Below are 26,774 nucleotides of genomic sequence, written 5' to 3'. Positions count from 1 at the left end.
TGGAGTTTCATTTCCACTTGACTTGTAGGGTACGATCTATTTTATAAAAGGTATAGTCTACTAAAAATCTTATTCTAAAATTTATATATTAAATATCTACTGTGCTGTGTATTTATATTTCAACATTGCAATTTTCATTGCACTTATTATCCTATCAGATCACATGCTGGGAAAATCACAAAGAACAGTGGCTCTTAGAACATTCTAAATAATGGTATTCCTATCATACTCTAATGTGATTCAACAATCCTGTCATCAAAAGCTAGTCAGAGCCTGGGGGAGTGAATAACCACAAACTTAGCTAAATGTGGTTCATATTATGTTTGCTGTGCCAGAAGCCATATCTTCATCTACAGCAGATTAACATAACCTCCAGTGAAACATTTTTAACCACAGCGATGTGCTTTTTCAGCCTTACAAGAAAGGATAATCAAACATCTTCATTTACTAGGATGCAAAGGCACTATTCATTTATAGCCATGCCCCAGGGCTCCGCTAACTCTCCTGTTCTGTCTTGACTTCGTCCAAAGGGACCTGGTCAGTCCACTTACTATGCAATCTACTTTACTTGCCCATTATACTGATAGCATCATTTTAGTCAGATCAACTGAGCAAGAAATGACAACTTCTTGGGATGCTCTGGTGAAAAACGTGCCTAGAGAGTAGGAGATAAAATCAGTGAAGATGGTATGGCCTGTTATACCTGTAGAGAGTTTAGTGGGAAAATGTTTTGAGAAAATCATCATTACATAAGTTCTACAAGTGAGGAGAAATTTCGTATATTACACTTCCATATACATTAACTGGATTTGGGACTTTTAGGCAACACATGCCTTTTGTAATAATTTTCCTGGTAATTTAAACATTCTCATTCTTGTGTAGAAACAGGTGTTTTGAACACTCAGAACTAAGTTCTTAGAATCTCTCACATTTGGCCAAATTACCTTGTAGATTCTATAGCATTTATAATTTAGGAAAGAAGAATTTGTGTAGAGATCATGGCAAGCCCGAAGAAGAAGCAACTCTCTCTGTTTCTGTCTCCCTGTCTCTCTGTCTGTCTCTGTCTGTCTCTGTCTCTGTCTCTCTCTCTGTCTATCTCTCTCTCTCTCTCTCTTTGTCTGTCTCTCTCTCACACATAATGCACACACACACACACACACATACACACACACATATAAGGGGACAGACACACATGCACACACATATAGATAGAGGTATATAGAAACATATACATGCACAGAGATGGAGAGAAACATACAAGAAGAGAGGATGAGGGACACATATGTACACATACACACAAAGGAGACAGCACACACACATACATACACACACATACACACACATACATACACACAGAGGGAGAGAGAGAGAGAAGAGAGAGAGAGAGAGAGAGAGAGAGAGAGAGAGAGAGAGAGAGAGAGAGAGAGATCCTATGGTTTAACTGATTTGTTAGAGATTGAGGAGTGATATAAAGATTTGGAACACAGAAATTTGAGGGAAGTGTCCTGTCGATGGGTTTCAGGTCCAACTGGATTACAGCCTTCACAGAAAAAACACCAATCAAATGATCATGTACTGAAAGAAATCCATCAGGTTGAATACTCACTCCATATGTAGAAGTAGAACATTTGAGGAAGCCAATTGTAGACAATATCCTAAAAAGATGGAGTAGCTACCACTGGCATAGAGTATATTCTCTAACTCAATGACCATTATCTAGTGTCATGCACTCAGGACTTATAAGTAGACACAAGAAACTGGGATAGCTGTGGGCCTAGTCAACATCATTACTGTTGACCCACACTTTAGGAGTCTATTTCTGGTTCTTGTAACCAGAATGGATTCTATGGATTTGGAAACTCTCAGTCTCAGAAGACAACTATAAGTCCTTGAAGGTGTTTGGTCACTTCAGACAAGCCAAAATACAATCCTACATAGAATAATAAGTTAAGTTCCATGGGTAAGGAAATAGGAATAAGCATGAAGGACACTATGGCCACCAATTGCAGAGTTGCTTTAATGATCTAGTCACCAATCTAATGATGAAATGACTCCTAGATATCTATGAACTGTGAAGAAAATAACTAATTGTTTTAACAAGACAATAGACAGATATCAATGTTAAGTCTAAAATGGTCCCCACAAAATGGTAGTGATGGTAATATCATAATTTGAAGGATACTGATCCAGCAAACAGAAAGGTTGTCATTTTGTAAATAGAAGCCTAATTTCAGCATTTCATTGTGAATCTCCTAAAATAAGTTTTTGTTTAATACCCTTATGCCAAAAAGACAACTACCTTGGGCAAAAGCATCTAGTTCTCCCTCAATCCAGAAAGAGTGCATCAGCTCAAAGGACCCATCCTCGACTACCATTAAAAAAAAAAAAAAATCCACCTTTTTCCAACATTTTGCTCCTCTCTGATATCCCTACTATAATTAGAAATAGACTTGCATTTCAATGTCCAATAAAGCTTTGTTATCACTGAACGATCCAGCTCAGTGTTTTCATTGTGCCTTTGGTTCCATACAAAGAAAGGCCTGTCGGTGCTAAGAGTCTTCAAGAGCACATTTCCTAGAGCAACATCAAAAACCAGGAACATAGACGATCACCATTGCTGAGGTAGAGGGGTAGCTGGGAATTGGGAGGGAAATACGGGGGACCTGATAAGGGAACTGGAAATTGAAGAACACCACTTAGTGAGAAAAGAGGGAGATAAATACAGAAGATAAAAAATAACAGTCATAAAAGTCATATTATTAAACTGTTAACCCAAAACCCATAGTATACACAACTCTCTGTATATTATGCACATGCTTATATACATATACTATTTTAATAAGATTGTCTCCTCTGTGCTGACCCTGCTCCCTTTTAGAGCCAAAGACTTATCAAATAAAAATGCCAAAATGAGGCATAAGAATCTTTTCAGTTGTTGGTCAGGGTTGCCCAAGAGAATCCAAAACACACAGACATTGATATTGCCCTAGATTGTGCCAGAAGTGGAAAGTAAGTCCCTAGCACTGAATACACCATGAATTTCAGATTCAAGGCTCAGAGTTCCCTGAGGTGGGAACTGAACCAAATACCCCTGTTCTGAAGTCTAACTTTTATGGTACCTGAAAGGTGCTACGCATGCTTCAAAGGAGAGAAGCAATCAAAAGTCTGACACATCTAATACATGTATGAATCACAACAATAACCATCATGGTTCAGTTACCCACAGGGATGAATGGTGACACACTTAATTTGATTGGAACAAACTGCTCTCCATTTCTACCCAACAAGAGAAGAAATCCTGTGTGGCACTAGTGTGCTCACAGCTAATAAAGTCATGAATCTTTGCGGTGAACCCACAGCCCCTACTTTCTTAACCAGCATAATCCATAAATACATTTAAAAATTTGTCCATATACCCACAGCTAAGTGTATCCTTCCCACTTCATCAAGGACACTTCTAATTGCAGCTGATTAAGACCATTACCTAAAACCACATCCAATCGAAGTGAAAAGTTGATAAGTCCCAAGGACACATCTGCAATACAACTCCTACCCCCGAGGCTTAGGGAATATCATGGAGGAGGAAGAAGAAAGACTCTAAGGTACAGAGGATCAGAGAGCCTGGAATGAGTTTGTGTCTCCTAGGGGTATCAGAAGGTATAAGCATGAACTCTCACCATCATGGCTACCTAAACATGAGCTGAACAAGGAATACAATAGATATGTTAATGTAAATGAAGAACTACATAACCATGGAATGCTGAGAGCAGGAGAAATGGTCTTCCTTAGGAAAGAGTACATCAAATGGTTACGTAGTATCAAATGATCAGCATTGAAAACATACAGACAAGTAACATCATACAAAGTGAGCAAGCTATACGTTTGTATTCAGGAATAGCTAGTTAGCTAGGTAGGTTGTTAGGTAGGTAGGTAGGTAGGTAGGTAGGTAGGTTGGTAGGTAGGTTGGTATGTAGGTTGGTAGGTAGGTAGGTAGATAGATAGATGTGCACGAACAATTAATTACATAAAAAAAGACTATGGTTGAAAAGGAGTGAAAGAGTTTTATGAGAAATTTGGAGGGAGCAAAGGGAAGGAATAAATGATGTAATTCTATTATAATCTTAAAAACATAAAAGAGGGCTGGAGAGATGGCTCCGAGGTTAAGAACAATGGCTGTTCTTCCAGAGGTCCTGAATTCAATTCCTAGCCACTACACGGTGGCTCACAACCATCTGTGAAGGGATCTGATGCCCTCTTCTGGTGTGTCTGAAGAGTGACAGTGTGTTCACAGGCATAAAATAAATTTGATCCCCCTGGTTGAATTAGGGAAAAGCTGGAGGAAGTTAAGGAAGAGGGCAACCCTGTAGGAGGACCAGCAGCCTGAATTAACCTGGACCCCTGAGAGCTCTTAGACACTGGATCACCAACCAGGCAGCATGTACCAGCTGAGGTGTGATCGCCAACATATATACAGCAGAGGACTCCCGGCTCTGGGTTCAGTCAGAGAAGATGCACCTAAACCTTAAGAAACTGGTGGTCCCAGGTAGTCTAAAGGTGGGTAGGGTCTAGGGAAGTCTAGGGTGGGTAGGATGGCGACATCCTTGTGGAGACAGAGGTGGGGGGGAGTTTGGGTGATAGGGGGGAGGTATGGAATATGGAACCCTCGTGGGTGGGCCAGAATGGGAATAAAATCTAGAGTGTAAAAATAATTAATTAATTAATTAATTAAAAAACATAAAAGAAAAATTTAAGATAAATAAAAATATACCTGGAAATGTAGCTATCAAATTATATGTGTAATTATGAATATTAGTTATTATTTAAGATATTTTTGTTCTCTGTGTGTTTTATATGTGGATGTAGCTATCTTAAATGAGTGATTACTTTATAAGTAAGTACAATGCAATATACACAAAAACATTTGGATTCTATGGAAGAATCAACATTTCCTCTTACTCTCCCAATATTTAGCATTTTAAGAACCACAGATTATAGCATCACTTGACGTGTTTACCACTAGAATAGGAGGTGATCAATATTTATGAGCCTCTCACATTTCCCTTGTTGTACGGTTTACAGTTATTGCTGATCTCAATGCACTGCCATCATTTCAGAATTCATTTCTAATGTCAGTGCCTGCCGTACAGCCATAGCCACTTGATTAGCATGGGACTGGCTCCTTGTTTTAAGCGCATGCAGGAGGAAGGACATGGTGAATGACAAGCCTTTATTTGTTAAGGAGGCTCTGCCTCCACCGAATTGGATGGGAGACTTATTAAAATGAGATGGCAAACTACCCTGAAAATCTTTCCACCAGCAATCATTTTATTTTTCTTTGAAATAGCATTGCTAACTGAATAAAAATCTACAGTTGAAGTGGGCTTAGGCACTAAAACATTTGTTCATTAATTATCCTTGGAAGGTAGAAGAAGATAGTAAGATCAAGCTTTTACCTTATTCACCCCAATAGGTACCTATTATTTTAGGCACTAAAAAAATGAATTCCATAGTCAACATTTGTGTATCAATTTATATTCTCCAAATTCCTTTAAAACACAGTCATTGTATAAATCCTTTTTTGAGTGTTTGGATCTGAAAGAGGGAGCTTGTGTCTGGGTTCATAGATCTACATATATGTGATTAGGGAACAGCAGAGGACAATCTCAGTGTAATTACAGCTACCTTCCTCTTTTGTTTAAGACTGGACTTCTGACTGGCCTGCAACTTAGCCTAATACGCCATGCTAGAAGTAGAGTCAGGCATAAGCTGACTCTGGTTTCTGCCATCATCCTGACAACATCATAGAATGTCAAATGTCCATTGCTACATATGTTTCATTGATTTATTTATATGCATATTTGTTTTTCTGTGGCTTCTGGGCATCCAAACTTTTGTCTTCATGCTTCTGGGGCAAAGTGTTTTACCACCTGAGTCATCTCCTCAGTCCCCACTTTAATTCTTTGGGTCAATTCCTTATTGCAAATTCTAACTGAGAAATTGGAGCCTTGGGAAGTTTTGGTAATGTACCTAGGATGTACAGGCCTTCTCAGTATCCAACAGTGTGTAAGGAAGCCAAGTAAGAAAGTAGAGACGGCTGCACAGATCTCCCATTTTCAATGACTTGTACAGGGTAAATGACCAAATTGTGGCAAATCTCTATACCATTGTGGACAATAGTTAACCTGAGTATCCACATTTCTAACAGAAATTGGAAACTTGAATAGGTTGCACGCTGAACGCAAATTTAATATTTTTTTTCATTTTTAGCATAGCAAGCAAAGCATAGCATTTTAATTACATGTATTTATGACCATATATGAAGAAGCTAATAATTTCAGTTAGTAGCCCTTTTGAAAACTCAGTTCTGTATCTTCTTAGCTAGAATTAATTTTAACTACTTACGAAATATAAGTCTACAGAACTGTTGTACTCTATGCTATGACTACAATAGGACCTTATTTCATAATACTATGCTATATTTTTAGTCATTTGAACTCAGTGAAAGAACTTGAAAGAAAGATATGGCCATTTTAACCAACTTTATTTTGCATGAGAAAACTCTGGTGACACGTGTGTGTGTTGGTCTGCTAGCATTCTAACCAACTGTGTAGGATTCCTTTTCTAATTTGTTTCCCTGAGTTCCTGAAATAGTTTGGTCATCTACAAACTACATGGAGCATTTACATGGCAGAGTCTTTTCTCAGGTTAAGAGACAGAGATTCAACTTAATTTGCCACCAGCAGCTACTGTGATGTAGATTATGTATTTTAGCTTTAGTTACTGGCTCTCCAATATATCTGTGTAGATGTCCTTAAACTGAAAAAAAGAAAAGTATTCTAACAGTTCCTGAAGTGTGGTGACTAATTGAAGACTTTTTTGATGCTCTGTAAAATGCCTGTGAATTTATGAGGTGAATCCAACCTTGGAAAATGTACACCATAATGGCTTATGGCTGGCCTGCAGTTACAGCAGCATTTACATAGGCACAGGTGCCTGTCTGTTTGGATCCCTAAACTATTTTTCACCTTGATTCCTAACAATTCACAAAAGAAAATACCACAGGTTTCTGATTTTATGTGTTGGTGTTCATGACCAGCAAATTATTTTGGGTAATTCCGGGCTATATGATATGCTACCTCGATAAAATGTTGAAAATACTGTATCGTTTGTAATAGGTAACCTTTTCCAGGGGAAGAGATGTAATTGTTAACACCTCTCATTTTTCTAAAGGCCAAGCCAACTTATTTCCTATACTACAGTGAAACTATATCTTGGAACTTACATTGGAGAGAGAAAAACATAAATCATGCATCAAAAATATGCATTATTAGTGTGGGGCTCCCACACTATATTTTTTCTTGTTTGTTTGATTTGAATATTTGATCCAACACATTCAAAATTTTAAAAACATGTTCCATTTGTGATCATCCGGATTCCTCCACATGGCACTTTCGTTCATGGTAGAATATAAGAAGGGTATCTTTTCTTCCCATGAAAATTTTATTCTTTTCTTATATATTTCCATTAAATACATCTTAGATTACATAACTTTCTGTGATAAGTAAATTTTTAGTCAGACAATCCTCACTCTGTAACTAGAAAGCTACTTCCCGTGATCTACGGAGGGTACTGTAAGGAGACCATGTATTCCCCAGAAGCTAGAGCCATAACAAATAAATAGAAGGAAATAATATATTGATGATATAATATAATATTATAATATATATTATATATTTCCTTATATGTAATATAAGGAAATAATATCATTTGTGCCTGTGTCTTTCATAATCCCCACAAAGTAACTATTAACAGCTCCAAAAATATTTATATATGAAGTTCTTAATTTAATATTCATCTCAGTCCAGTTTAGTAGATGTGGACTCGGGGGTCAGATGAATAATTATTTTACCAAGGTAATGTTTACATATGTGCTGCTTGGCTATTGAAAATTCCAAAAGGTGAAATGTTTTATTTTTATGACACTGAACACATCAAGGCCAGGTTCTTTGCTAAGTAGTGTTATTGGATCTATTAGGCACTTAAAGGGTTGTAAATCCACTAAAATGCTTTAATTTATATGTGCCAATGGTTATGTGGTACAGCTATGTGTTCCTGGTATTCATTAAACTCTGAATGTGCAGGGTTCATCTGTTGTCCCTAGATATACATATAATAAGTCTCAATCCTGCTGTCTGCCCAATGCCCATGTTTCAGTGTCACCCAAGCACCTTTGTTGACAGAGCCTCCTATGCTATAATGATTTTTAATATGCGACCCACTGGATCTTGATCTAGTGAAAATCACACATATATTTCATCTTTTACTATATACATGGTTTAAACATTTTTTTCTGTAAAGAACACTACATCATTAACTGAATTTAATTTACGATTATTATATTATTGCAATCCCTGAGACACTAATTATTAAAAAGGGGGAAGAACCATCTAGATCTGAGGAACTTCTTGAAGCATATGTAAATGGACACTGGGTTGAACAGGTTATTGTCTTCATTTTGGGAAGAAGCAGATTGCTATGGTGGCCAAGATTAAGTCTGAGTCACAAGTCTACAGATACTCAAAGGATGAGCAGCTGTGCTATGCTGGGCCACAATTTGCCTCAAAATGTATGTTGACCATTTATTGTTTAAATTTAAATAGAGAGGGTTATGTTCTTCACACTGTGGTCCCCTCACTGTTTAATTTATATTTATAGCTGGCCTCCCACCATCTGTGCACAGAGCCCACACTACATCTCTGAGGAATTAGTGGGCTATTATTTGAGGACCAGGTTCAGTAGCCAGGATAAAAAGCAATCCATCACTGACGTGGGGAGTTTAAGAGGTTCATAGTAATATTCTTACATGTTTTGGGATTTCTCTCTTCACTTTATATCATTTCTTCCTAATTCAATGTTAATTGCAAAAAAAAATGATGCCCCAAAGTCTTACTGATAAAACTTCACAAGTAGGTCATGAAAATTGTCATAAGCTGACCTTAGTGAAGAAATAAATACTGTTCCTAGTGCTTGTCCCAGGCTCCTTTACATACTCTTATACCTAAATGAACCAGAATGTAGGGGGATTACAACAAAAACCAACACCTATTAAAAGAGGAACCTTCTGGTATATGTACAATTCAATGTTAATAATCCTTTTATTCGGGGGAGCGGAACTATGGAGAGTTAAAAGACAAGAACTGTTTTCCTCACAGTACCTGTTTCTATGTCTATTGCATCAGATGCGTTGGCTTGTTATTTAAATTTTGGGCCAAATAACTCAAACTATTTATTTTTATTTTATGTACATTGGTGGTTTCACTGCTCGGATGTCAGTCAGAGGGCACGAGATCCCTTGGAATAGGAGTTACACATAGTTTGAAGCTACCATGATGGTGCCAAGAATTAACCTGGGTCCTCTGGAAGAGCAGCCAGAGCTCTGATCTGCTTAGCCAATCGTGCAACCCCAGTGTAAGTTATTTTGAAAAGACTTATACTTGGGCATTTGAAAAAATAGATCAAACAAATCAATCCTGTAAGATATGAGTGTATATAACAAGTAAGCAGAGATGCAAGTAATAGTAAATTTACTGTTTATCTCCAAATGGCTAATAGCTCTGTAATAATAATAATAATAATAATAATAATAATAATAATAATGCTTTGTGCTTAGTGCCATTTGTGCTTTTAGTCCCTTGAGTCTATTTCTCATCTCTGCTTAGAACATTTCTAGGGTCAGAGAGGGAACTAAGATCTTAGAGTAATGGAAGTCTGTTTTGCTCGAAATATCCTCTTCAAACTCCGCCATCATGGAAAATATGCATAGATCTACCTCAAAAGCACTTATGTTTTATCGGAGATCTCCTGTTTAGGCATCCTGTTACTAAATATTATCCTCTGCCTTAGCTCCTCGCTTAACTTCACAACTGACTGTGTCTCTTTCTGTCTGTTGGAAGAAAGGACTTATTGGGCAGGGTTTAGCAGGATAGCTTTAGCCTTGATTTACCCTTGTCTCTTTCAAGTGTATAAATGAGTCTCTTCCTAGTGTTAACTCACTGTACTCATCCCTGCATTGTGAACAGCACAAGAATGTTTCCATCTAGAACACTTTTCTCTTTCTCATGATTGGCATTATTCCACATCATCATACACTAACACACTGACACACAGCTATACACAGACACACACACACACACACACACACACACACACACAGAAAGAGAGAGAGAGAGAGAGAGAGAGAGAAAGAGAAGAGAGAAAGAGAAAGAGAGAGAGAGAGAGAAGATCTTCCTCAAGAGTATTTCTTGGTATCTCTATTACTGGATCATTTGAAGAAAGAAAAAAATCAATGAAAACATGAAAAGAGACATATTTCAGAACTTCCACAATCCTCCAGGTCTATGGGAAGCTGCCAGAGACGTCCCTGAGCATCTGTGCTCGATTCTGACAACTTACACTGATACAAGAATGGTTTAAAAGTTCACATATTAGCCTTACATATACATGTGTGTATATGCACACAAATCTAAAGTTACACATAATGCTTTTTTATATTTACATGGGATTTTGGAACAAAAGTCAGTCTTGTAATAAACAGACAATAATAACTTATTGGTGACTTTCTGAAATCGTGGATAATAATGTCCATAAGGTTCTGATTTCATGTTATATGCATGACACATGTTGTGTGTATGTCTCTGTGTGTGTGTATGTGTGTCTGTGTATAGCTGTGTGTCTATGTATAGCTGTGTGTCTGTGTGTGATGAGATAGTCAGATCTAATATAAAGTTCCTTAGGGGGAAAATATCATAAACACACACACACACACACACACACACACACACACACGTATACCTTGATTATACATACAATTTCATACTCGCTTTGAGCCCCAAGGAAACTATGTGGATGTTAGGAGCAAGCCACACACAATTTCAGCTCTGAGTCCCATAGCTCCCAGGTCTTACCAGGCTTGGGGACAATCAGCTGGGCACTACTTTGGGCATTGCCAGCCTCATTTTCAGCCACACATTGATAAAAGCCTTCATCTGATTTCACCACCCCAAGGATTCGTAAGTTGCTTCCTCCCTAGGGGGGAAAAAGGAAAAATGGATGAGATCATTTTGTAAAAGGGGTGAAGACATTATAACAAAATAGACATAGAACACAGAGGAGTTAAGAAAAATCATGAGTCTATCTAGTCTATATGCTCTATGCTTTCTGGAAAATATTCCACATCCCTCACTTTATTTCTGAATCCTTGGGAAGGATTCTGCATAAGTCTGTAAAGAAAGCACACTCATATAACTAGACATCTTCCTGGATAATTAAATGCTAACTTTAAATTTTTCTTTATCAAGAATGCAATAAATCCAGATCAGTATTTAAAACATGTGATTCCTTCACTTTATGAAGGAAGGTAGACCTAGGAGATATGAGTAGACAAATAAATAAGAATGAATGAAGAAAAACTCCTCCTCCTTGCAAATTCTAAAGAGAAAACTACTCAGGTTAAATAACTTCTGAAAGTATTTGCCAACGTAGTGTCTGGGGATCCCTTAAATAGCAATTTCTTTGGCATAATCTTTGGGGTGCTAAAAGTCAAGCCTATGATAGATTTTTTATGCCCATTTTGGTTTTGTTCATAGTGGAAAAATTTCACCTTCAGCAATTCATTGTGGAAACACAGTAAAGTTAACTCCTTTTGTGTATAATTTAAACCACAATCTGTTTCAAGGATGGATGATAAAATGATCTGGAGATAGTATTTAATTATACAAACTCAGTTTATCTTCAATATTAGTGCAAGAATTAGTTCAGTAAGTGAGACATGCTAAATCACTTCCCCTAAAGTCATTAAGAGATAAATATTACCTCACAGGGAATTCTTAATTGTTTTTAGTGTCTTGTAGTCAATTTTCAACTGATGTAAAATTCCTAGATAAAGCCGGGAAACTTCTAATTAACAATTCTCCTCTAAGTTACTGTCTGAATTCAGCATTACATCTGTATAGCACAATGACTCTCAGATCTCTGTAAGTACTCAGGAAATATTTTTAAGCACATTTTGATGTGAATAGGGCATATACCATACATTTTCTTCCACCTAAAGAAAAGAAGCATTTGAATAGCTCAGCTGTAATGAGTCACGCTGTGAGAAAGATTATTCAAACTGTAGGGGAAAAAAATAAATGTTGCATTTTATCATGTGTCCTTAAGGGCACTCCACAATTTCCTTTTCAGCAAGTAACATATATTTTAGGCACATGCACCACTTTTCAAGTGGCCCAATGGCAGGTCATTTTTTAATTCAGTGCTAGTGGAAAGAGCGTTGCATTTAAAATAATGGATTGGTGTGGCATTCAAAAGTTAAGTGGTGCTCCCTCTTACTCTTATCCAACCAATTAAACAAATGAAAGTAAAAGCAGAAATGGAAAACAGAGACAAGCAATGAAAAAGATGGGGTGTATAGATTTATTCTTTTGAAATATAGTGGGACAAAATGCATACAACAGGGAGACGATGGACATTACTGAAAGCTGTTTGATTGTGGAAGAGTCATTTACCAGCAAAGGCACATAATGCCACAGGGGGATGCTGTGGTGGCCACTCTGGGTGACTATGCTCTAGTTCCAACTGCCTGGGAGACTTGGCTCTGTTATGGCTTTTTTTGACAGGGGTCCCATTTGTCTGAAATACAAAAGCTCCTAAGGCCATCTTCTTTAGACACAGTTCTTTTCATAGCTGAAAAGCGGATTTTACAGTTCTTGTATGCTCATATGCCTGATATCAGAACCTTTGCGATGAGCCTACAACTAACAGAGTGTTCTCATAGAGTGCTTTTCCAGTGCCAGATGTTTCTTCTAGTATGGAGAAATCTGCAATCCTATGGCTTCCTGCAAGAATACTGAATGGGAACTGGAATTTTGGGGGGTCGTAAGAAGTATAGTTCACAGTCTTTTTTTGTTTCCAACGTGGGAAGCAGAATTACAAAACAATACAGGCTGTGTAGCTCTTCAGTTACGGCCAAGACCACAGTTACAAATTCTGTCATCACTTCTTAATAGGGTTATCAGGATCCGCCTGGGAAAACAATTAGGGAAGCAGTAGTAGATATGTCTATGGTAGGACAATCAGAATATTAACAAGTGTATCTTACCGAAAAGGGAAAAGCTCGACAGATAAACTAATCCTAGATCTCTGCACTCTGCAACTGAGTATGTAAATTCTAAACCATGAAATGACAATGAGAATATTTTGTCTCTTTGCCTTCTCTTCTCCTATCTTCGCCCTCTCTCTCCCTCCCTCCTTATTTCCTTCCTTTCTTATTTCATTCATTGAATTTACTTCCTTCCCTCCTGTCATCCTGTCTTCCTCTCTTCTTCTTTTTTTCTTTCTCTCTCTCCCTTTTCCAAAAGTAAAAGATACCTAGAATTTTACGTTTACAAATTATTTGCTTTCTTAAAACAATTCCAATATCAGAAACTGCTATGTTTGCGATCCATTCCCATCGCTGGGTCCTCCAAAGACGTCGGGCACTTCTCCAGCTTCCATTTTACAAAAGAGAATAATTAGTGCAAGAATGCAAGTAGCGATCCGGATTGCAAAACTAATATGAAAAAAATATATAATTACCACTATCTGAAAGTAATCACTAGGAATCACCACATCTCCATTCTTCATCCAATTCACTGTGGGCACAGGCTTCCCGGACACTGCACATTCAAACTCAATGTCCATGCTTTCATAGGCGTAGAGGTTGGAAGGGTGATTTAAAAACCATGGCGGAACTGCAGAGACAGAAAACAAGGAATGAGTGGGCACACGGTTGTATGCACTGAGGTCTCACTAAGGTGAAAACAATGCTCTGAAATTTGTGTCACTTACCAATTCTTAGCTTATTGAACAAGAATTAGCAGAGGATATACTTCTTCCAACCCAAATGCAATTAACAATTAACCCGAAAGAAATAAAAAGTTTCTTTGAGAATATATGCAATTAACATTTTGAAGACCAAAATATTTATATTTATTTGATCTATGAACTGAAAAGTAGATAATATTTAGGAAACTTTATGTTAGGAAAAAAACTTGGTTAAGTACAAGAAAATTCATGTAATGAGATCTGAAAGATCTGTAATAATAGGTTTCATTACATTTTAGATATAGAATCTCTTTGGTGAAAAGAATCTTGTAATGGTCTTATTAACAAATTCATGTTGTTTTAGCAACTATCCGCTATATTACATAATTATACTATATACGATTATTTCCTGAGTATAGTATGTCATCAATTAATTTCATTTAACTTCTTAATTACCATAATAATTGTTGTTCCATAATTTGGTTTTGAAAGAAAACTAAAACATACACATCTTAGCTAACGATATTAGCTCAGTTCCAGAAGGTAAAATATTGGGTATAGTTTACCCTAGCAACAAGGAGAGTTTAGGTGAAATATGATTTGACTATTCATGTAGTCTGAGAAGAAAGGGAGCAATCAGTGTGGTGTCAGCTATAAGCTTGGTTTATGTAGAAACCATGCATCTTGAGTATCCATTTTCCATGTCAGTCTTTGTTTTGATCATTGTTTACTATGTCCAGTGTTCAATGAGTGATAGTTTCTGTACATTTGAGTAACTTCACATTTTCCATCTTCAAACCAGGATTCCAGAGCTTTCCCTGGACAACATAGTAAGTATTCATGTTGTTTATGTTTCTCACCAACAGGCAGAGACACTATCAACATTATGGTTTCCTCTTTGTTTCTTCCATCATTTTTTTCTCAGTCTTTCTTAGAGTCTTGATTTGTAGTTACACATTTGAACCTCCAGGACTAAACTCCTTTTAATTTCTTTAATCCTTCACTGGGGCAATTGATTTAGATGACTGGACTTAGAATCATGAATATTCATGCTCTAAAGTCATGAAAAGAAATGTCGCAGAGCTGTTCTCAACACTGTATACAGGGCTAAATTATGTATTTAATATTGATAATATTATTAGCATAATGATGATTTTTTTTCTGATTCCTTTGCCAAGTTCACTGACAATGTACCAAAAGACATCTGAAATATTTATTGAATGCCTCTGAGGACATATATATGAGTTGCATCTTTACAACCCTGTCCTCAGTTTTACACAGATTTGCATCCAGGGATTATTTACTAGGTAACAGGCAGTATTTCTTGGGAAAAGACAAAGTAGAATTTATTAGTCCACTCTCTTTTTATTTAGCAGTTTCATCATAGTTATCTGTGGCATGATGTATTATAATTATTTTAAAACAAAAAAAAGTTACACTACAAGGCATTTGCATAACTTTCTTCAAAATTACACTCCTTGTAAATTAAGAGACTGGCAGTCTGCTGTCCCGCCCACATTCTTGACTACTTTGCTGCAACTGCCTCTTTTGCTATCTAACATTTTGATGGAGCAGTAACTCAGAGAAGTTTCAAGACAATGACTTCATGAAATTCATAGGCAAATGGATGTAACTAGAAAATATCATCCTGAGTGAGGTAACCCAATCACAAAAGAACACACATGATATACACTCACTGAGAAGTGGATATTAGCCCCAAAGTTTGGAATACTCAAGAAACAATTTACAGACCACATGAAGCTCAAGAAGAAGGAAGTGTGGACACTTCAGTCCTTCTTAGAAAAGGGAACGAAATACTCACAAGAGGAAATACAGAGACAAACTGTGGAGCAGAGACCGAAGGAATGGTCATCCAGAGACTGCCCCACCTGGGGAATCCATCCCACATGCAGTCACCAAACCCAGACACTATTGCACATGAAAAGAAGTGCGTGCTGACAGGAGCCTAATATAGCTGTCTCCTGAGAGGCTCTGTTATGGCCTGACAAATACAGAGGTGGATGCTCTCAGCCAACCATTGGACTGAGAACAGGATCCCCAGTAGAGGAGTTAGAGAAAGGACTGAAGGAGCTGGAGGAATTTGCAACCCCATGGGAAGAACAACAATATCAACTAACCAGATCCCCCAGAGCTCTAAGGGACTAAACAACCAACCAAAGAGGAAACATGGAGTGACCCATGGCTCCAGCTGCATATGTAGGAGAGGATGGCCTTGTCAGGCATTGTTGGGAGGAGAGGCCCTTGGTCCTGTGAAGGCTTGAGGTCCTAGTATAGGAGAATGTCAGGGTTGGGAGGCAGAAGGGAGAGGGTAGGTGGGTGGGGGAGAACCATCACAGAAGCAGGGGGAGGGGGGATGGGATACGGATTTCCAGAGGGGAAACCAGGAAAAGGGACAACATTTGAAATGGAAAGAAAGAAAATATCCAATTAAAAAAAAGAATAGTTTCCAATGTTTTGAGAATAAAGGGAAAGCAGGCTGCTGGGGTACAGCTTGTACAAGTTAGTGGCTTTCCTGTTAGAGGGCTTTGGTTTGTTTTGTTTTAGTTTTTGTTTTCTGCTTCATTTTGTTTTGCTTTTTGGTCTGTCATGTGTAGTAGTCTAAAATTAAAGTGTAATATTAACTGTCATAATAATCAAATTATTAAGTGGAAGAAATTGAAATTTACAATGGTATAGTCATTGTATTGTTTAGAAGACTGAAGAGTGACAAAAGGGTCAACATTGCTTATCTACAGGTACAGATTAACTTCCACAGAGTCCTGGATCACTATTACTCCTTCTCTTACAGGCAACTTGCATACCTGTTGTCTGTGGGGTTTTGTCTTTTTCTCCTGCACTTAATATTTTAGCTCTGTGTCCAATATTTATGAACAAGTGTTAGCTAAGTAATCTTTCATATGTGTAAGTATCTGCCATCCAGATATGGGTTCTTGAGTGCAGAGCCCCGAGCATGTGACTGGTTCTCAATGTTTTCATATTTAAAGCTCTGCTTCTATGGAAGCAATACTTCCAGGACTTCAAACTATTTACGTGCAACCATTGTTTAATAAGGAAGAAAAATTAAGTACCATGAGTATCAAACATATCGCACATGAATGATACAATGACAGTTTCTGGCAAGATACTGATTTTAATTATATTTGACTTTTTTGGATAAAATGAGACTCATGACTGGAATTAGCCCTATTTGTAACAAGGTTTTGATTCTATAGGGTCTTTATGTTTTCATAGTACGTTAAAGATTCTGAAAATGCTGATCCAAACCAACTGTCACTAAACAGGATACAGAAAATTATAACTAAATTCTTGAATAAGTTTTTTATCTTCAGTAAAGATCAATATATCACATTTTTCTTGCAATGCCTACCAGCATAGGGAGGGGAGCATAGATAAAACTTAATTTGAGTATGCTTTCTCTAAATGTATTTGATTTCCTTTATAAAATATCTATTGTATTCGCTCACTTACTCTCATACAAGAAAGTTGCCTCTGTGATCTGAGGTCCAAAGACTTCAACAGCAACCGATCTAGTGGCATGGGTTTCATCAATGCCATGATTATCCCAAATGTTTATTTAGTGCCTTCCTTTGCTCCTTGATCTCCACTCATGGATTCAAGGATTTTTATATTTAAATAAGTTTTGTTTTCTCTTTATTAATATGTTTTAAGTGAAACACAATAGTTTCACTCTTCTCATTGTTTTTAGGTCTGTAACAAACATTAATATTTTAAAGCATACTTCATTATATGAAATTATTGTTTTCAGTGTTATTTGGTGTTGAAGAGATTTTATACATTTTAAAGATTTGTTACAGCTCTTCTAAATGATAACTTCTTTTTAAGGAATATTTTAATTTTTCAGTGTAATTAAAAATAATTATATTTTTCCTCCATCTCCAATGTCTTCCAGTTTCATTTACTCATCCTGTCCTAAAAACTTAACTTCCCTTCAAATTATGGCCTCTTAATCAATGCCGTTTTATAATTCTGGTGGCGTAAATGAACAGAAGGCTATACAAATCACGCCATTGAATGCCTATCATGAATCATAAAATAAAGTTTTTGTTAGAAAAACAAATCTACCTGATCTTTTAGTAGCCACTATCTCTCCCTAAGATTAATGACCACTTGGTATTAGACAATGTATTGGTGTGCTCTTCCTCAGGGCAATCTATTATTACTGCTTTCAGAACTTGGTCATTACTCCATCCATAATTATCTAAAAATAACATTACATGGACTAAGGAGGTTGTATTTAAGAATATAATCATATTTGTGTGTGTGTGTGTGTGTATGTAAGAACAGGCCATGAATTTGAAAGGGATCAAAGAGGGATAAATAGGAGAGTTTGAAGAAGAATAGATAATGGGGGAATGATATCATAGTACTATAATTTCTTAAAAGTTCATAATAAGCTATGAATATGCAAAATAAAATATGAAAGGGTAATAGTGTAAAACCAGTGGATCCTCAGAGAGGGCCCTTTTGACTTATTCATTGTTTTTAAAACGATGGCAGTAGTTCTTTCTGGAATAAAAACATCTGAAGAAACTAACCTTGCCATGCCCCCACTGTGGAGTCTTTAATGCAGAAAGAGTTCTCCATGCCCCAAGCAACTGCTAAGAAACAAACCAACTGGTACTAAATGTAAGCTTAGCCACACTGTAGTGTAGGAGAGAAAAGACACACCTAAATAGAATTCTATACCCCGGGCCTAAGGTGGCTAGAAGACTGCCCAATTCCACAAAGACAATGGTCTCTCATTTTTCAAATTTGTTTTGTTTTGTTTAACCCAGTGCCAACGTTTGTTGTCCAAGAAACTGCTGTCCAAGGAACTTAATTTTAAATTTCCTCTTTTATTTACTTAGTAACAAGCTTCCATATGAATACTTCCATCTAGCTCTGTCTTGTGTGATGACACATTGAAATCTGTTTAAAATTTCTCTCTAACCTTGTTCATTATCACTTCTAGTGCACTCTCCTGCTTTCGGACCAGTTGTTGAGCCCTGCATTTCATTCTTCACTTGTGGCCCTCACATACCTAGCTATATTCTCCCCAGAGCATCTAGGTTGAGATAAATTATACCTTTAAATAGTAGGAATATGATTTTTTTATTGGAATCAATCTTAACTGGAGTTTTTTGTAAAAATTTTAAAGCAGTTTTCACTCTGTATTTTATTCTCTATAATTTTTTTCAAGAAGATCTTTTAGTATATTCCCAGAGCATGCATATATACATATATTCATATTATAAATAATATATATTATATGGTCCTAAAATTTGCTAGTATACACTGCTTTCTTAATATATTTAAACTAAACAGATTATATATTATTTTCTAGCTACAGATATAACAACCATAAGCCTAGTAAGAGACAGCATCTGTGAAATAAGGAATTGTTTTTCTTTGAACATCAACATGAATTATGACAGATGAGGACTAGCAGCATCAGTGCGCAAGCTTCACTGCCATTGTCAGCAAAGTCGGGATTTTAATCAGTCCAGGGAAATGAAAGTTCAGAGATTTTGAATTTCCTTTCTACTTCCATTAGCAATAGTTACTGTGACCCCAATCCATGAAGAAAATCTTCCTTCTATAAACCATAGCTTCTCTATGTGGAGATGAACATTTGATTCTCAACCTTTACTTCAAAGTCCTTCATACATACCGGGAAATGATTTCAGATCTTTCCACACAATTTTCTTTATCCAGACAAATAATCCTAGTCACTGCCTTCCCCCCACTGAAGGCTTTTTTCTTCACACAGTAATCAGGGTTGCTTTTCTCTAAGTCCTGACTGAACTTTTCATTTCTCTTTTCAATTGTGAGAGCTATAAGTAAATTGGAAGTGTGATTCCGTTAGGCTCCAGCCTGGGATGGAAATAAGAAAAGCATTGCCCCAAGACCCCAGTTCTATATGCACAGCGATGTCAAAACCACTCCTTGTTTACCGTGAAGGGATGGAAATACATTTACTAGTACAGATACTGCAAATCACCAACAATGATACTTGCAAATATGTATGTGAAAACACACATATAAATACATTAGTACATATAAAATTGATAAACATTTTCTTTTTTTTTTTTTTCCGGAGCTGAGGACCGAACCCAGGGCCTTGTGCTTGCTAGGCAAGCACTCTACCACTGAGCTAAATCCCCAACCCCTAAACATTTTCATTTTCTGAATTTTCACTTGCACTTTGAAGTAAATGAAAACGCACATACACACACACACACATATTAGAAATATTTGTGTAGAAAGAGAAATAGTTAGAAAAAATTATAGTTACTAATACTTTAAACATAGTTTAGAGACCAATTATTTTCCCTTAATCTGATATAATGGAGTCTGTTCTTTTGGTATTTGAAAGTAGAAAAATGTAGAGAGTTTAGATATTTGAGGAAAATTTCATGGGTGAGAGCGATGTTTGTCTGTTTCATAGTGAACATTGAAGAGGTAGATAAATTATAACAGAATTTTTCCAACCTCCCATTATCATATGATCAAATCTTTCTGTACACTCAACTGAGTTGAAGGATTCAGTTGCAATACTGAAGCCACTTCCCTGATCAATAACATGTTGCAGATAATTGTCTACTCACAGCAACCTTTCAATTTACACCTTTAAGCGTGAGCTCATGTAAAAATCCATAGATAGCCTACATTTTCCCTTTTCTCATTGAGAAGGTATTATTGCAATTAAGAAGCATAAAGTACTCGAGTTACTAGTTGTTCTAGTACTTAGTTGTTTTTGTTTCTGGATTATAAAACAACGGCAAAGGTAATCTGGGAAGAGGTATGTTTTAGGTTTCTGGTTCAACCGTCATTGAGGAGAGCCAAAGCGATAATCCGGAGGCATGAACGCTGATGCCATAACTGAAACATACACCTCAGAGGAACCTTGCCAACTGGCTGGCTTCCCTTGGATTACTCAGCTACCGTTCTTATACAGCCCATGCCCACCTAGGAATGCCTATGTCCACACTGGACTCTGTTCTCCCACATCAATTCACAATCAACAACGAGGTCACAGGTTTGACTGCCGTCCAGTCTTACGAAGCCAACTCTTAAATCTGGGCTCCCGTTTTGGAGGTACACATGCCTGTGTTGAACTGAGAAAATCATACAGCCCAGAAATATAGAGTTGATTGGACTCTTTTCTACAACTTCCTCTCCAAAAATACAAGTAGGAGATAAAACCAACCAGCGGTTGAGTGTTCTATGTCTCATGCAGCTTCATCTGAATCCATTGTCCTATACCCATTCCTTATTTACACAAGTCAAAAACCTGTAGCATCCTGCCTCAAAGTGGAGCTTAAAGTACCTGGGGAAGGTTGGAAGTTAAGTTTCAAGGTAACCCTTAATAACTTTAATATTCTGAAACAAACTAGTATTTAGAACTACTTAGATGATAAAATTTTAAGATATGATATATATATATATATAAAATGAAAGGAAACATACAATGTAATGAATAAATAAAGGACACACCAGAGAATAGAAGACATTTTTAAGTTGCTTCACACAATGGAGTCACTTAATATGTAAAGAGATTAGATGAAAACAGAGGTCAAAAATTAGATGGCCGAATGAGAGGCTGAAATGAAATGGGAGGCCGCCAAAAGAAAACGGCAAACCTCATCATTACAAAACAGATGTATAAACCACAAAGTATAAAGCCAACAATAGATGCAGCAGAAAATCAAATTACCGAGAGGCAGGAGACTCGAAATATTCACAGCAAATGTCAGTGGAAACGGCAAAGCAAAGAAGTAGTGAAGGCCACAGCTGCACTGAGGCAGACAGCTGAGAAGAGGTTTCTTTAATAAGAATGGCCCTCGAGATAATATGAGTGCAGAGAGGGAGCATAAGACAACTTTGGGAAAGGTCCCTCAGAAAGAAATGCGGATTTGCAAATTGAAATACTGCTCCATGTTTCTGGGAAATTGACTATATAATTAGACATGGCAAAATATGAGGTAGATCTAATTTAATCTACTGAACCTGAAGGGTATAGAATTACTCAAACGTCCAGGAATAAAACACCAACACAATGGAAAAAGGCAAGGCAGGACTCCCAGGTGGTAGTCCTCACTGTCAATAAGCAACGGAACAATGGCATTCTAAGGTACTCCATTTGATTATTTATTTATGAAGACCCATTTTCCGTGATAAAAGTGACGACAGAATACAGCACCTTTTACATTGCTGGACAACAAAGAAATCCAGGCAATTAGGAGTCCCACCAAACAGGAGAGCTCTGCACAGTGCGGAAGAACTGTGGACTTGCGACACATTTAGAGAGAGAAATAATAAAAATCAAAATGGAAATAATGAGTATGGAAGAGAACGACATCACTGTTCACCTAAATACAGTGAAAGTAACACTTTACCAAAAGCCTCCGATTGAGGGAATGATCGTGAATACAAGGATGATCTCAGCTACAGGCAGCCTCTTCTTTCTCAGCATGGAGCGCTGTCATACCTCTGAATCCTGAACTTGAAAAGACTATTATCCAGGGGATATTGCCGTATATGTCTTTCTAGTCATTCACTCAAGTGCCTGTCAAATTACACAGAACGATGTGTAAAATCTAAGACTTGGGGAATTAAATTCATATGGAAATTTTTTCAATAGTGGTAGAGTGATTTTATGACATAAGTTTGTACATTTGTGTAGCCGTGTGTGTGTGTGTGTGTGTGTGTGTGTGTGTGTGTGTGTGTGTGTGCGCTTGTGTTTGCACTTGGAATCAGAAGATTTAGGAATGTTTTAAGTTAAGGAATTCTATTACAAATCTTGACTCTGAAAACAACGGAGAGGAGGAAGAAAGAGTCAAAGAGAGACAGAGACAGAGACCTCGGAAAGGAAACCAGGCTAAGGCGGTTGAATATAAATGGGCTTTCATTATTTATCTCTGCCTCTGTATTTTCAAAATTCTGTACGTGCCTAAAAGTAGAGTCTGAAGAGAGGTTGCTGTGATCGTCTCCCTCTCAACTCTTCAATGTCTTCATGACTAACTGATTGTATGTATTGGTTGTTATTGATGTTTACCTACACTAAGCATCTCCATAAATTTAATGCTGTACCAGAACATTCTCTGTTACTGAGACAAAGTAAACTATTCTCAAGATTTCTTTCAAGATTTAGAGTTCTTTGAGGCTCCCTACATGCAAGTGTTTATAGATGTCCAAACACTGTTCAGGATGAACAATTTATATAGGTTCAATTTAGAAAAAAGAACAGGGGGAAATAAAACTTCGAGCTTACTTTTTATGCTGCCACTAAAATAATATTTGAGGAGCATTAATATATTGCTTAGCACAATAAACACAGACCCAAGTATCTCGTAAAACTCACTGAGAGTCATCCAAAGGCAGGTCAAGGATAATTATTTCATATTCTTACTGAGAACCCTCCTTTTAAACCAACAAACACAAGGAACTCGCCATTAAGATAATTTGGTGCAGGACTAATTGAGCACCTATTTATTGCCATTTTGATACATGTATCTGCCTCCTGTTTAGTTTTGGGAGTTCCATGTGTGTACTGTACATATACACAGTCACTCAGGCATCACAGGACAAGGTCATGGGTGTATTCCTCCTATATTCCTCCTTCCATCTAGTTTAAAGCAGTCTCTTTGTCTTTTTAACTTTGTCTATACCATGCTTCTGAAGGCCTCATGCTTCTGAAATTCTTGTGTCTCCACATTTCATCACACTCTGAAGACACCAGGCTTGTCAACTCTGGAGCTGAGTATCTGGTTGTTTGTACTGAAGCGAGGCTTTTCCTCATGAAACCGTCTCCCCGTCCCTCTCTGCCTTTTTACTTTGTAAGTTTTGGTTTCTACAAATCCTAACTATCTTACCTCAAATTAGATCAGACTGTGTAATATTCGACTCTTTTTAAAATGGAAATTTCAATCACCAAAAGAAGTATGTCTATCATGAAGTGTTATATCATCTTATCAAGTTGAAGATCCATTTCTAAACAATAATATCCTTTTTTTTCACAAGAAATTAAATTACATTTACAAAATCTTTGCACAATGTATTTAAATCATAGAGGAATAATAATTAAAATGCATGTGATTCACAGTAGTAATTCACAGTAGTAATGTGAATTTAAACCTAGATATCGTAGAGCATGTATTCTATTGCGGTGTATTAGCTTGAAATTTTAAATCTAATAGATTAGGAAAATAAAATAAAGTTTTAGAAAATACGAAATTCTAGAATATGTATAAAATTAGGTTGTGAAAACTAATTTTATTGCCCTTAAGAATTCTACTGTATTACTCATAAAAAGTGAAACATGTCTCTTGCAGAAAAACTGGATACAATTGTTTAGTAGGAAATTGATGATTTCCTATTAAGTTAATGTACTGTGTAAATAGAAACATCTATGTGTGTGTTCACATGTGGACACATAGATAAGTGCAAATGCATAGATGTAGTAAGAAGCTATTTTGGAAATAGAAGGGAGCGGTATAGGAAGGCAGGTTTTAGGAGGTAGTAATGAAGTATTGGCAAAGTAATGTCTGTGTTGAGCTTTCTTGTCCCAGGGCACTTTAAAGGGATTCATTAGGACATTTAACATGTATTTCTATTTTGCTGTTACAGTCAGGGATTAGCTGCTGACCTACCTATAAAATGCCAGCACTGTGGGGACAGAAAAAGACTTCTTGACTCACCCAAAGCACCATGGGTAGCTGATTCTTTGGTTTTGCAGCTCATAATGGAATCCTCTAGTATCCCTAACATCACCAGGAATTGATGAAAGCATTCTTTTAGGGAAATACTTCATGTTTTCTTATATTTTATAGAAAGCTTATATACCTTCTCACCGCAAGTAACTACATAATTGCATTAATTATATGGCTCATTACTTAAAAGAAAGCTGGTTAGAATACCATCGACTCAATAATACCTTTGATTCTGATTCAAGAAAATAAAAAAATAAGTGTGCTTCTCATACAAGTTCTAAAATTTCCTTCGTGTGTGTTCAGACTTGCTTCATATATATTTTTGCCTTTACATTTAGTTCCTGTTCTCATACCAAGCATGGCAGGCATATAAATCAACACTTTGTGAATAATCAGTCCTACATACATACAGCTTTGCAGATCAGTAACCGGTAAGCATGCATATGCCTTTGAATGGCCTTTAGTGCTTTTACATGCCTGTAAGACAAACCGTAACCACAAATACCAACATCCGTTGTTTTGTACATGTTCAAAAGCTTATTCAGATGTCTGCATTGTGAATAGAAAAATAACATGTCAGGTTAATATCGTATTAGAAAGAGCTATTTTTTGCTTGTTTGATTTTGGTTTTAAAATAAACCTGAGAAGCAAATGGGGCATAAATGTTAGCTGCAAAGGCTTAAAGAGAGAACGGTGAATAATTATTCATTACCTTACATTCTAAAGCACTAGCTCTTGAAAAAAAACTGCTGACTTGATGGACTAAGTGGGGTCTGTAGTGCTCAGAGATTTAATCCCTCCCTTGCATTTTATGGATGAAGGAGTTAATAGTAAATGACTTCTATGGCATCGCACACCTCATAAATACCAGAAGTAACATTAAAACTATGCGGTCTAAATTCCAGTCACTGACCTTTCTCTGTGATCTAACCACATTTAAAAATACCAAGTAAGGTAAAAGGATTTTAGTGTCCTTCACAACCAATTTGTGTTTTGAAACAAAGTAGACCTTCCTTTTCCTTTTTGTCTACCTAAAACATAAACTATATTATTGCTGCTCTGCATAGTAAGCAAACATGAAAGTGAGTAGCCTTTTCAAAAAAAAAATCTCCAATTTTATATTTTAACCTGGTTCTCTCTACCTAGTGCGTTGTATTACTGAAACTACTGTCCACTGTGTTTTATTCCGAAACGCAACATTCGTACATTAATCTGTTAATATGTGCTTTATTAACGTGCAGAAGGGAGCAATAGTATTCAGGTTTCATAAGAGTGTAGATTGCGCAGTCTGCATGAAGAAACTATGCTATCCCAGAAGAGCTTAAGTCATCCTGCTTTCACCTTGACACTCAGAAATGTTGAAGAAGACATTAAATGATAATGAAGAAAAAAGTAGTAAACAGGGTGGGGAGAGTAGTAGAGGCAGATGCTTGCTTATGTATAGAACTAATTACTTGAATTTAATAGTCGAACAATTCTAGAGTAAAACAAAGCTATGAAAACTGCACTTTGGAGATCTCCTATTCAAAAATACAAATTTGTTATCTTGTGGTACCATATATACTGTTTTAAAACATCAGGATTAAACGTTGCAATTAGGCAAATCACTTCCAAGTCCTCCATTGGTAAAGAAAAACATCGTAAGACCCTTATGTCCTAGGCCTCCCGCTAGGATTCATTCGGTTATATAATGATTGTTCCTCTTATTTGAGTAGCCATGGTTTGAAGGCAAAAGTGTCATGTAGACAATACTCTCCATTGATGAGTTTGTAATCTTCTCATCAAATCTTTTCTATGTGATTCTCATCTCCTTTATCTTCAAGTCTCTCTCTCTCTCTCTCTCTCTCTCTCTCTCTCTCTCTCTCTCTCTCTCTCTGACTGGATGGCCTTCTCTCTTCATCCTGACCCATTTCAGGGATTGCATAATTGTAACTGACCGATAACTCTAGACAGACTTAGTAGTTCTTTGAACACTTTCTAAGCCACATGACTGAGACAGATGCAGACACTTAGAGCCAACCACTGGACTAAGGTCAAGAACCTCTATGGAAGTGTTAGGGGAAGGACAGAAAAAGGGGAAGGAATGGCAACCCTAGAGGAACAATACCAGTGTCAATTATCCCAGACCCCTCAGAGCTCCCAGAGACTAAGATAAAAACCAAGAAACATGCATGGAGTGGT

General features: G+C 36.9%; 1 protein-coding gene across 1 annotated transcript in view; it reads right to left on the bottom strand.

Annotated features, from left to right (window-relative positions):
• Dcc (DCC netrin 1 receptor) overlaps positions 1-26,774 on the bottom strand; it is a 1,074,495-nt gene that overhangs the window by 387,792 nt on the left and 659,929 nt on the right. The window contains exons 6-7 of the mRNA XM_032886223.1: positions 13,633-13,787; positions 10,965-11,085 (exon numbers count right to left, since the gene is read on the bottom strand). Coding sequence (XP_032742114.1) covers positions 10,965-11,085; positions 13,633-13,787 — 276 coding nt within the window. The remainder of the gene's footprint in view (positions 1-10,964; positions 11,086-13,632; positions 13,788-26,774) is intronic.

This window comes from Rattus rattus, chromosome 15 (assembly GCF_011064425.1).
Source record: "Rattus rattus isolate New Zealand chromosome 15, Rrattus_CSIRO_v1, whole genome shotgun sequence".
In the NCBI taxonomy this organism is placed as follows: Eukaryota; Metazoa; Chordata; class Mammalia; order Rodentia; family Muridae; genus Rattus; species Rattus rattus.
Note: the sequence above shows the minus strand (reverse complement) of the source record. Positions and strands in the feature narration are given on the sequence as shown.